The sequence below is a fragment of the Rattus rattus genome, chromosome 1 (assembly GCF_011064425.1).
Source record: "Rattus rattus isolate New Zealand chromosome 1, Rrattus_CSIRO_v1, whole genome shotgun sequence".
Lineage (NCBI taxonomy): Eukaryota > Metazoa > Chordata > Mammalia > Rodentia > Muridae > Rattus > Rattus rattus.
Window position 1 is genome coordinate 259,919,811 of NC_046154.1, and position 12,931 is coordinate 259,932,741.

General features: G+C 49.4%; 1 protein-coding gene across 1 annotated transcript; it reads left to right on the forward strand.

Annotated features, from left to right (window-relative positions):
• Positions 1–1,796: 1,796 nt before the first annotated feature.
• On the forward strand, positions 1,797–11,193 carry Smug1 (single-strand-selective monofunctional uracil-DNA glycosylase 1). The gene is made up of 3 exons (XM_032884297.1): positions 1,797–1,839; positions 6,686–7,286; positions 8,246–11,193. The coding sequence occupies exons 2-3, from the start codon at positions 6,969–6,971 to the stop codon at positions 8,795–8,797; spliced, it is 870 nt and encodes a 289-aa protein (XP_032740188.1). The 5' UTR covers positions 1,797–1,839; positions 6,686–6,968; the 3' UTR covers positions 8,798–11,193.
• The last annotated feature ends 1,738 nt before the right edge of the window (positions 11,194–12,931 follow it).

Below are 12,931 nucleotides of genomic sequence, written 5' to 3' on the forward strand. Positions count from 1 at the left end.
CAGAGGTCCTGAGTTCAATTCCCAGCAACCACATGGTGGCTCACAACCATCCGTAATGGGATCTGATGCCCTCTTCTGGTGTGTCTGAGGACGGCTACAGTGTACTCATCTATAATAAATAAATAAATCTTTCAAAAAAAGAAAGTGGCAAGACACCGAGGGAAGAGGCTGTTGAGTACTACAGCTCAGCAAATAATGGGCAGTCTGACAGGAATGCTGGAGGGTCACTCCTCACGACAGCTGCAACCACTGCTTTTATCTGGATGCAGGAGCAGGCTTAGGAAAGGGTTGTGTTCTGAGTTCGCTGGTCTTCTGAGCACCCATTGGGGACTTTGCTTTGGTGATGAGAGAGCCCTGGCTCGCTCAGGCAAGAGTGTTGTGGGAGGCAAGGGACCCAGAAGATACCATGGAAGATCCCAGTTGGGTGAAAAGTCACGCAGAAATGTTTAGTTAGACAGGAACAAAGCAGGGGTCGAATGGCTTTGGAAGTCGGTTCTGAGGGGATAGGCAGGCACAACTGGGGATTAGGATTTGTTGGGGGAAAGCTTCCTGGGCAGACTCTTCTAGGAGAGTTTGGAAAGATAGAATGTGTTATTTTTATATGTCTACTTATGTGGGCCAGGGGACACCCATAGAGTTAGTAAACAAACAAAAATCTGAGGTGTGAAAGGGCAGACCAAATCAGGAAGATTCTCCTTACCAACCTGGGTGGGCACCACCAACTTGTTCAGAGTCCAGTGCAGCAAATGACTGAGCACAGGCTCTCTCTCCAGGGTCTCACTGTGTCGCTGAAGGCCAGTGTGGCCTTCAACTGATGGTCCTGCTTCAGCCACCCAAATGGTTAGATTGCAGGTATATACAACCATACAGGCCATACTAGCCTCCAATTCTGCCTCTGTGGACTGCGCCATCTACTCTCTCCCTTCAGACAACATTCGAGGCTTGTCTGGGGGCCTTGGTTCTCAGATCTTTCCATTTCTGAGGCTTCTTTTTTTTTTTTTTTTGTCGGAGCTGGGGACCGAACCCAGGGCCTTGCGCTTCCTAGGCAAGCGCTCTACTACTGAGCTAAATCCCCAACCTCCCTGAGGCTTCTATTAGAAGCAGATCTGTAGAAACACTTTGGACTCAGACCGAACTACACAGAGGGCTTTCCTGGTTCTCCAGCTTACAGACAGCAGGTTAAATAGGACTGTGAGCATATTTCCACAATACATCTCACATAGATAAAAGGATGGTTTTGATTTTGCTTCTCTGGAGAAACCCAATCCAGGATACAGGCTGGCAGATGTCAAAGGAAGAGAGAAATAGATTAAAGGGGTGAGGCTGTGGATTTGGATGCTAATGTTAACGGGGATGTTCATTGTCTAAGAGTTGGGTGCTGAGAGAAATGCCTTCATGGATATTTGTTTGGTTGTTTTGTTTTGTTGAGACAGGGTTTCTCTGTGTAGCCCTGGCTGCCCTGGTACTCACTCTATAGATCTGCCACAAGTACCCGGTTGCCTCCGCAGATGTTATGCACACAGTTAATGGCCCTTGGAGGACTGCAAAGATGATGTCTTATAACTTGGGGCAGCAGGAGGTCTGGGAAAGGTCTCTGGTGAGTGAAGGCTGGATGAATCCAGATTGCTGTGACGTCTTGAGGTAAATCATAATATTAAACTACAATCCCCAGCGACCCACGGAGCTCTTTTCGCAAGCTTTCCGGGGGATTTGGCATTTCCGGCGGAAGCGGACGCTGCTAGCCATTCTCCTTATTCAAATGCTGTTGACTACGATTCCCAGTGTCCTCAGCGCCAGGACGAAGAAAGGAAGCGGAAGCTGCATGGGGAGCTCATGCAGGTGAGGGAGTAGTGGGCTGGATCTCTGCACAGGGCGGTGGGGGCTTGCGGGACCGTGGAGGGGTTGCCGCGCTGTGACGCCAAGGCCCACAAGGGGCCCCTATGAGCCCTGCAGCTTTGTTTTGATTTAAATCCTGTGGTTTCCTGTAAGGTCTACAAGGGACAGCAGTAGCTAGAGGCTTGGATTCTTAATTTTATTTTAGGTTTATTTATTTATGCTATTTTATACATATGGGTGTTTTGTCTACGCACCAGAAGAGGGCATTGGATCCTATAGGACTACAGTTTGACTGTTGCAAGCCGCTTTATGGGTGCTGGGAATTAAACTCAGGACCATTGGAAAAGTAGCCAGTGCTCTTACCTAAGGAGCCTCTATCCCACTGTGGCCTGGATGCACCTCAGGATTGTCCTTTGCTTTTAAATGTAATCTTAAATGCGTGACATGTTTCTTAAGCTTCTTGGTGTTTGCTTTTTGAGGGAAAAAATTGCACGTAGTCCAAATTGCCTTCACCCTTGCTATGGATGGACGAACGCCCCTGATTTCATCTTTCTGCCTGAGTGCTGAGTTTATAGGCATGTGCTTCCATACCTGGTTTATGGTGCTGGGGATTGAACCCAAGGCTTCATTCATCTTTGGTAAACACTTTACTGAGTTGCAGCATCAGGCATTAAGCTTATGACTGTTGATGACTTTAGGGAGGACTGTCAGACTTACCGTTAGGGCTCCTTTCGTGTTTCGTCTGAGATAGTAATGCTCAGATTACATTGTATTTCTGCATTGTATTTCTGTATGTTTATCTCTCCCCTTAGCTCTTCATGGCTTACCCAAAGCCTGTCTTATATTTTATTTATTTCGGAGTTATTCCTCCAGCAAGAAAGGACTCATAAATATTTAAGAAATAAACAACTTCTGGTGGTAGGTCGATGAACTATGTGGTTCCTAGAGAGAAGAGTCTTAAAAATGACGTGTGCAAGAGAACCTTCTGAGATGTCTTGGCTGATAGGGCTCTTGCCACCAAACCTGATGACCTGTATTCAATCCTCAGAGCCTTGGCAGTAGAAGAAAACCAACTCTCAGAACTTATCCCTTGCTACATGAGTGCTAAGGCATGCTTGCTCTCCCTACTTAAGAAAAAAAAATGTTAAGAGAAAGAACCTTTTAAGAGAGAAAAAAAACCAGGACTAGCATTCAAGTCAGCTGACTTAGCCTGTGGTACTTGCTATCAGGTGACGGTGAAAGCAAGCTCTTGTCACTTCTGTGCATGTCCATCCTTGCTGTCTTTAACCCAGAGCAGACCCATCTTAGACCTGAGAGAGATCACTGTGCTGCTTTTTCTAACAATTGCAAAGCAAGGTTCCGGAAAACCCAGTTCACCACACCATCCTCAGCTTTCAGAGCGTCCTGGGAGCCCGTGTAGACAAACAAGCTGAAGACACATGCAGGTCCCTGCACTCGGGAGACTGAGGCAGGAAGAAGGCCACTAGTTTGAGGTTAGTCGGTTGAATTTCAGGACAGGCAAGGCCATGTAGTGAGACTTTGTCTCAAAACACATAAGATAAAAATAAAGTCTAAAAGAAAGAGGAAGAGGAAGAGGAGGAGGAGGAGGAAGAAGCAGCAGAGGCAGCAGTGGCTATCGATGTAGCTTAGTGATATATTATTATCATTCTCTCATACTGGGTGGTAGCGAGGGATCCATCAGTAATGGTTCATCAGGGTAGCTCAGTAGTAAAGTCCCTGCCTGCTTGGCTCCAGGGTTCCACCCCTAGCACAGAGAAACAAAAATGCTTTGTTTGAAAGGTAGCTGTAAACAAGACTGCTAGAGCTGGTCAGGGGTTGGTGATAAGATCTAGGACGTTATAGGTGTGGTGGGGATAGTCTAGAACCTGGCTTCGAGTCTTCTTTACTCTGACTGGGGAGACAAAGGGTGAATTTATGAAGAAGTTACTAGTTCAGGCAGTACCCAGTGACTCAGCCTTCACTTGACATCTGAATCACTTTGATTGAGATACACATATGTCTTGGCTTCCCAGCCAACCTCCCTTCGTGTGATATGCCAGGCCGTTCTTTGCTCTGATAGATACCTGAGAAAAACAGAAATTCAGAGAGAGGAAGAGTAGAACCTGGATCACGGTTTCAGTGGTTCCAGTCCCTGGCTGTTGGACTTCATGGCTTCTGCTGAGGTTGAATATCATGGTGGAAAGGTGAGTGTAGGGGAAAGTTCTACATAGGTTAGCCAGAAAGAAGAGGCTTGGGGGTGAAGGGACCAAGGCCAAGATACATCCTTCAGTGACACACCCCCAGGGACCTACTTCTTTCAATGAGACCTGACTTCCAGTAGCCTATGGGGCTAGCATCTTCATTTATCCAGTCATCTCTTATAGCTGGAGACCGAGCCTTCAACATTTTATAATCCTAGCTTGTGGGGTGTGCTGGGCTCTGAGGAACGTTTCCATATACTGAAGAGGCAAAGCTTACCAAGGAGGTGGTTTTCATTGCCATCTTGAAGGGTGAGTTGTGTTACCGGATGTGTTGGGTTATCCTCCTGGTTGGCTGCAGTTTGATGTCCTGGTTAACTCAAGGATCATATTTGGTTGGATTTGGAGAAATGACCTGTGTAAAGTTTTGTGAGTTGGGGTAGGAGAAGCATTTTGAAAGTGAGTGGAATGGCCAGGGACAAGCACTGGGTGTGCATAGGAGTGTGAGAGAGAACAGCTGTTGGCATTTAGAAGGCTTGCTGCCGAGCTCCTTCCCCTCTCCCGTGCATAGACAGCTTTATGAAGTGGGTATTATTATCCTTAGTATTCAGATGTGAAAACCCGAGGCTCTGGCCATGGTTCCGTAGCTTGTAAGAGTCTATTCAGAGACTCGTAATCATCCGACTTCCCTCTGAGGATTCTTGAGTGTGGGAAAGGGGCTGGGCTGGGGTTAGAGGCTTGTAGAATTAGTAGGGTGGCTCATAAAACCATCTAAGGCAAGATGCTGCGGGTGGTTAAGAGCATAGTGTGAGTCAGATAGTGTGAGTTCAAATCCCAGCTTCATTACTTGCTAACTGCAGGACCCTAGGCAACTTGCTTGATCTTGTTAAGCCTCAGTCTCCTGGCTTGTAACATGGGAGCAATAATACCCACCTCATGGGGTTGTTATGAAGATCAATGAGGTGTACCTGGCGTAGAGCAATTGCTTGCCACCTGGAAGCTGCTGTAATTAGCCTTCCCGAGTCTCTGGGCTGTGGCTGTGCACCTGCATCCCATTTGTCAGCACGGTGTTTCCAGGACACGCTCATCCTGGCTGGACTGGTTTTATTAAGGATGACATTGGAGAGAAGGGATAACAGTAGATGTGTCCTGACAGTGTAGCCTGGCCTGCTGCAGACTGTAATCCCAGCTCTTTAGAAGCGGAGGCAGGAAGATCAGGCGTCCATGACCAACCCTATCAGCTTCCTACCAAGCTCGAGACCATTCTGGGTTGCCTGTGACCCTGTAAGTAAGAGAAGGGGCTAGAGATCTGACTTAGTGGTTAAGAGTGTGTACTGCTCTGGCAGAGAACCCGAGTTGAGTTCCCAGCACCCACCCTAAGCTCAACAACTTTCTGTAACTGTAGCTCCAGGGGGTCCAGTGCCTTCTCTGGCCTCCTTGATCACCACAGGTATTTATTGTACACACATGCGCATGTGCACACACACACACATAAATAAATATAAATCTTTTTTTGTCAGGGTTGTGTTTTTTTTGAGACAGGGTCTCTCTGTGTAGCTCTGGCTATACTGGAACTCACTCTAGACCGGGCAGCAGGATCACAAGTTCAGGGCCAGTCTCCAGGGTAAATTCAAGACTGGCCTGAGTAACTTAGCGAGACACTCCCCGTGCACCCCACCCCCCAACCCATCAAAATGTGGAAAGGGTTAGGACTGTGGAGCAGTTGCCTAGCATGGTCGAGAACTCAGGTTTAACTCTTAGTACTGAAGGGGAAAAGGTTCTGTGAGTTCAGCGTGGCCTAGGAAATAGTGGCTCTGGCCTCACCTGATGGAAAGTTTGGGATGGGGTTACTGCTGTGGCTAATATCCGTGCCAACTCCACAGATCTGGAATCATTTTGAAGATGGATCTCTGGGTATGTCTGTGAGAGAGTTTCTAAATTAGGTTAATCGAGATGAGAAAACGTGAACTAAATGTGTGTGGCACCACCCGTGAGGGTTTCTCTTGCTGCGATAAAACACCATGACCAAAAGCAACTAAGGGAGGAAGGAGTTTGTTTTAGCTTGCCGTTCCACCCCGCAGTCCATTATCGAGGAAGTCAGGACAGGAGCACGAAGCAGGAGCCTAGAAGCAGGAGCTGAAGCAGAAGCTGTAGAGAAGTGCTGCTTACAGGTTAGCTCCCATGGCTTGCTCAGGTGCTGTCTTAGAGCAAGCAGGCTCAGCAGCTCAGGGCTGGCCCTGCCCACAGGGAGCTCGTCCACGAGAATCATCAATCAAGGAAAATGCACCATAGGCCAGTCTGGTGGGGGCGTTCTCTCAACTGAGGATCCATCTTCCAACATAGCTTTAGCTTGTTGACATAAAAACTAGCCAGCACAGCACCAAGAGAAGAACTCTAGCCAGGGGTGATAACACACACCGTTAATACCAGGTAGAGACATGAGTTCAAGGCTAGCCTGGCCAGCATATCGAACTCCAGGCCATCCAAGGTTGCATAGTGAGAACCTGTCTCATAGAACCAAGGGGAGGTTGTTCAGAGAGAGAGAGAGAGAGAGAGAGAGAGAGAGAGAGAGAGAGAGATCTAGTTGGACATAGGCATCCATCACTCTCTGAGTTTTGACTAGGGCTGCAATGTGTTTTGCTTTCCTGCAGCCATGACCCACCATGATGAACTGTACTCTCTGAGAGCTGAGATAAACCCTTCCTTCTCCTGCCTGTACGGGTTGCGTTGTAGCCACAAGACCAGTAGCTAAGGTAGGATGCTTGGTGTATCAGAAAGAGGGAGGGCTCTGGAGTTGGGAAGCAAAACCATCATTCCATACCAAGTGAGCTTGTGGTGACTGACTTGGGGTTTCCTGGGGTGTCTTCCGAGCCCAGGAAATGGCAGTAGGAGCTCCCAGCAAGTACAGATCCTAACGTTTTTGGGTTGAAGGAAATGCTCTCCACTTCTTTTCCAGGTGACAACGGCATGGCTGTGTCCCAGACTTTCCCACTGGGGCCTGCCCATGAGCCTGCCAGGGCCCTGATGGAGCCTTGCGCTCGAAGCTTAGCTGAGGGCTTCCTGGAGGAAGAGCTCCGGCTCAATGCTGAGCTGAGCCAGCTGCAGTTTCCAGAGCCTGTGGGTGTCATCTACAACCCAGTGGATTATGCTTGGGAGCCACACCGGAACTACGTGACTCGCTACTGCCAAGGCCCCAAGGAAGTGCTGTTCCTGGGCATGAATCCAGGACCTTTTGGCATGGCCCAAACTGGGGTAAAGGCCTGGCTTCCTGTGTGGATGTGTGCCTGGGTGTGCTGTAGAGGAGGAGTATGTAATTGGCTGGGACACGGGTGGGTCCCCCTGCCCCATCCCCTACAGGACGCACACTGGCTCCTGTGGTCTCATGCACTTCTCCCCTCATAGTTAACCAAGCACATTAACAGTAGTTCCGTTTCCCCTGTGAGCTTTCCACTAATTGCCTCTGAGAGCCCTTCCTTCCGTCCTCCTGCCCTGTGCCTTACCTTGCCGGATCTCCCTTGTCCCTTGAGTGTGGCTGGCGTCAGGAGAAGGGCTGGGACTCCTGGGAGCCGAGGAAGACTGGCTGGGGGGGTGAGATGGGTGTACAGGAACTGCAGGGCACTCTTCTGGCAAATCCCTGGGTCTCCAAAAGGTTTAGAGCGAGGCGGGCTTAGGGCTGCCTGCTCTCCCTGAGGGATCCGGATGAGTGACTGCTGTTCAGCTGGGGTGCGTTGCAGATGGGGGAGGCAAAGAAGCCTCAGGGCAGGAGGCTCAATCGCTTTTATTGACCCCAACTGAGTGATGAAAGGTGATCAATGGTGGTCGATGGAAATGACAGCCTGATGCCTGGGGCAGGGAGGGTACCCAGAGATCAGTGGCCAGCCTGTCCCATCTCCTTTTACCCTAGCGTTCTGTCTGTCCACCAGTATTAGAATCATCACTCCCTCTGTAGGGCCAAATGCCCCAGTGTCCTTCCTGCCAGTGTTTGGCCCCCCGTGCCTGGAGAAAGTGAAGGCACAATTTCTGCTGGTCATGGTCCATGGTGGGAAAAACTGGAGGGAAATGGACAGAGGCAAACCACAGGGCGGAGAGTCCTTAACAGATCGTCGGTTGACTGTGGGGGCAGTCGAGATCATCATGGTAGGTGGAAAGGTAGGTAGAAAGGCTCAGGTCTCCAGCCTGAAGTGCCTTGTGTCTCTCTCCTTCTCCCACAGGTACCTTTTGGGGAAGTGAATGTGGTCCGGGACTGGTTGGGCATTGGGGGCTCTGTGCTGTCCCCTCCCCAAGAGCACCCTAAGCGACCAGTGTTGGGACTGGAGTGCCCGCAGTCAGAGGTGAGCGGAGCCCGATTCTGGGGCTTTTTCCGGACCCTCTGCGGACAGCCTCAAGTCTTCTTCCGGCACTGCTTTGTCCACAATCTGTGTCCTCTACTCTTCTTGGCTCCCAGCGGGCGAAACCTTACCCCGGCTGATCTGCCGGCCAAGCAGCGGGAGCAGCTACTGTCGATCTGCGACGCCGCCCTCTGCCGGCAGGTGCAGCTGCTAGGGGTGCGGCTGGTAGTGGGAGTGGGGCGGCTGGCAGAGCAGAGAGCTCGAAGAGCTCTAGCAGGGCTGACCCCGGAGGTGCAGGTGGAGGGGCTCCTGCATCCATCTCCTCGAAGCCCACAGGCCAACAAAGGCTGGGAAACAGCAGCCAGGGAAAGACTCCAAGAGCTGGGGCTGCTGCCTCTGCTAACGGATGAGGGTTCAGTCAGGCCTACACCATAGAGGCCCAGTCAGTGTTGCACAGCTGATGACTGCACAGGTCTTGCTGGGCTCCATGCTGCATTCAGCCTACTGGGCCATCCTCTAATGGCCCAGAGTGGGCAGCTCTCCTGCTGCCTTCCCCTTCCCTGGAACCTCACCCTCTTGTCTCCAGTGCCTGGTCCTGCACAGCATCTGCAGAGGGTTGGGCTTGTGCACTCCACCTACCACACATCCTTGCCTGGGGAGCCCCCCATGTGCAGAAGGTCCCAGATCAGGATGTCTGAAGTCATAGTCACAGTTTTGGAGGAAAGATAGTTTCCTGTTTTGCTTTTTATTGGCATTATGTTTGGCATTGAGTCATGCACACTAGGGAAGTTCTCCAATGCTGATCTACCTCAGCCTTTTTTTGACACTAATTGTGCATACTAGTGGGGTTCAGTGTGATGCTTCCACACACTGATAGAGTCCAGCCTCCCTTATCAGTCCTCTTCCCCAGTCAGTGGGTGATCTTTTCGGGATCCTTACTCATCCTCACAGAGCACCTGGCAGACTCCTGTCCTTCCAGGGTCTAGGACAGACATCATGTTGAGAATGGACTTCTTAGCCAGGTGTCCTGGCACACTCCTATAATCCAAGCACTCAGAGGCAGGAGGATCAGGAGTTCAAGGCCACCTCCAGCTACATATTGAGTTCAAGGCCAGCCTGGAACACATTAGTCTCTGTCTCAAAAATAAGTAAATAAGTAATAAAAAAGTGAACTTCAGGGAGACTGAAGCTGTGTATCTGAGGGAGACTTCTGTGTGGTGGACTAGGAAAGATCTAGATTTTCATCCCTCCCCCCTCCTCCCCCTCCCTATAAGGCCTGTGAACTTTTTTAAAAAAATTATTTATTTTTGTTTTTTGACACAGGGTTTCTCTGTGTTGCCCTTGCTGTCCTAGAACTCACTTTGTAGACCAGGCTTGCCTCAGAAAACGCATATTTTAAAAGAAGAAACAAAAAAACACAACTCCCTCTGTTTGGGTTCTGTTAATGTTGTCTGTTTGTTTTTAAATTTTGAAACAAGGTCTCATTGTGTTGGCCCTTAACTCATTATGTAGACCAGATCCACTTTGACCTCTGCCTACCTCTGCTTCCTGAGTGCTGGGATTAAAAGGATGTGCCACCCTGCCTGCCCTGCTTGGGAACAACCTCTCTAAGCACCAAGATCCTTTTTTTAAAAGGGGTGGGGGGGTTGTTGCTGCTTCCTGGCATTGGTGTGAGGTGAGGATCAACTGAGATAACACAGCAGAGTGCTTTGCAAAAGACTGTCTTATGGCCCTCACTACATGCTCCTGCTCCCCTCCCTTCGAGGTGGGGCGTATCTGTGCTCTACAAGGGAATTCCCTGTCCACGCTGAACACCTTTGCCTATAGCCCCACTGGAGAAGGACCAATGCTATACAAAACTCGGCCTCTGATTTTTTTAGACTAAGCATTAAAGACTCCTAAGCCATGTGTTGGTTCTCTCTTCCTGCACTTTATTGGTGGGAGAATGATGGTTTTAGGATATTTCCTCCCTTTTCCTACCTATTCACTGCTTGCAAAAACTTTTCTCAGGTAGCTTGGGGAGGGGTGACAGAGACCTCTGTCCTAGACAAGCTACAGGGGTTTTGGTAGTGGCCTGTCCTGAAGTTCATCAGGACACTGTTGGGCACTGTTGGGGACAGTGGGGAACCGGTGTCTCACCTGTCTCTTTGATAGTTGGTTGGATGATCTGTGATAAGGGCTGGAAAGTGAGCCACAGTGGGAGCAGGTCTTGGGACCATCTTAATGAAGGCATGTGGTCTCCCTATCTCCTGGGATACAAGTCATCTCCAACATTCTAAACATCAGTATATTCCTATCTCAGCTCCAGAGAGGGAGACTAAATCTTCAAGGATTCCCCAGTGATAGAAGTGTTGTAATTATTGATGTTGGAGTCTCAGAGCGTCCCAGGATTTGTCGAGCTCTGGCTCAGGATGGAGGCCAGCCCTCCAGAAAGACCAGCCGTATGCTCCAAGTGTTGGGGCTCGAGCCTGAATGCCAGGATGGGACAAGGATAGAGATTGAGTTCAGCCTCATGGCCAATGGTCTCAACCAGTTATACCTCCACAGTAACCCTGACCAGCTCTCTTCTAAGCTTGCTGGTTGGTGAGCACATGTATATGTGTTTCTTTTTGGGTATTTGGTGCTTGTTTGTGTATTCATTGATTCATTCATTCATTCATTCATTCATTCATTCATTCATTCATTCATTCATTCATTCGCTCTGTGTGTCATTTTGGAATTCTGAGTATAGAGCCCAGGATTTTGTGGGTGAGTTTCTATGACTGAGCTACATTTCTTGATTTTTATTTGTGGTACATTTTAATAAATAAACATAGTGTTTTCCCCCCTGAGTTCTGTTGTGCAAATTACTGAAGCCAAAGGGTTTCTGGGAACTCTTGGTCAGAAGTGCAGCCGGTATCTGAAGTGAAGTCGGTCATACTGGGGGCCTTCCCCAAGCTGGTACAGTTTGTGCAGACTCCACTGTCATAACCACCTCAGGGCATCACACCATCACACAGTGGTCTCCTTGGTGTGCCTGCAGTTACCGCCAAGGATGGTCCTTGTGGTAGCATTGTGGATGCTAGAGAGGTGAAGTTGCTCTTCACCCTCGCATGTTTAGCTGAGGTGGTGAGGAGCTCTGGTGGGGGTAGCCTGGAAGACTGGAAGGTCAGAGCGTAGAAGAAGGGGCATCATCACATTCAAGGGGGAAAGGCTTGGCCAGGTGGGAAAAGAAATGTAGAAGTTAGAACCAGCTCATGAAGGGTCTTGACCACTAGGCCACTCCTTGAGAGTTTTAGAGTCCAATGAGGAGAGTCAGAACACACACGCGGAAACATCTGATAGAAGCCCACAGCTGAAGGAGCCCAAGCCAAGCTGGCAAACATCACAGAGCCACATTCCTAGTCTGGAAGGCACACAGCTTGAGCGTTCCCAACCCATGGTCACTCATCGAGTTGTTTCTGGCCTCAGCTGCATAGTCCATCCATGTTAGATGTGCTGCGAAGAGATCCTGCTTGCCTCATGGCAGAGGCGGGGGCAGGAGTCCTACAATCCCCTCTGAGGACACACCCAGTGTCATCCTTACTTCCTCCCACTAGGGTCTGCCTCTTAAAGGTTCTACACCTCCCTATAGGACGATAGACTAGTGGAGTCTAAAAGGCATGGGTTCTGGGGAAACACTGAAGATCCAAAGTTCAGCAAAGGGAGTGAAGTCAATAGTGGAGGTGAGGCTGCAGTAGGGAAGGTGTGGGGAAGTGAGGGGATTAGCATGTAGTGAGAATATGCAAAAGGCTGGTAGAGACCAGTGTGGTGCATAAGGCCAGCCTATGGCCCAGTCACTACATGCTCTGACTGTAGTGGGCTAATGCCCTCAATTCCTCCAGTGTGACTTGTCGGAGACTGGTTAGACTCCCGTGCCTGCTAGGGTTGTCATAATAAAAACACCCAGTCTAGATGGCTTAAACAATGGAGTTTATTTTCTCATAATTCTGGCCGCTGGAGGTGCAAGATGACAATGTTAGCTGCTCAGGCCTTTCTTCATTGCAGCAGCTGGCCTCCGTATCTTTATGTACTTTGCCACGCGTGGCTCCGTGGCGTCCCTCTTCTTTCCTAGAAGGATACCAGTCATTGGATTATTGCTTTACCCTCCGGATTTCATTTAACCTTTCTTTAATGCTTCTTCACTTATTTAAAGGGTCTATCTCCAAACATTAGGGCTGTAGCATATGAATTCTGTGGGGCATAATTCAGTTCGTAGCAGCAAAGTCGTTTTATCCGTCACCAAGGTTAACTTCAGATAAGATAGTGCGCTCAGGAGAGAAGTGTCCCTGTCCGTCTCCCCCCCACTCCCCCAAGCCTCCCTCCTCCTCCTCAAGCTTAGAATCTGGTCTGGGCACTTACCTGGCTGTCCAGACTTAGTTCCACCATGCCGGTTTTTATCAATTAAATCAGAGGAGGATTCCTCAGTGCAGATAAGAGTATCTTTAGGGGGAGGAGGCTAATCGCTGTGCCCTAATCCTAGTACGGGAGACAAGATCCCTAGAGCTTGTCAGTCTACCTGGATAGCAAGCTTAAGTAAGGACAGCAATA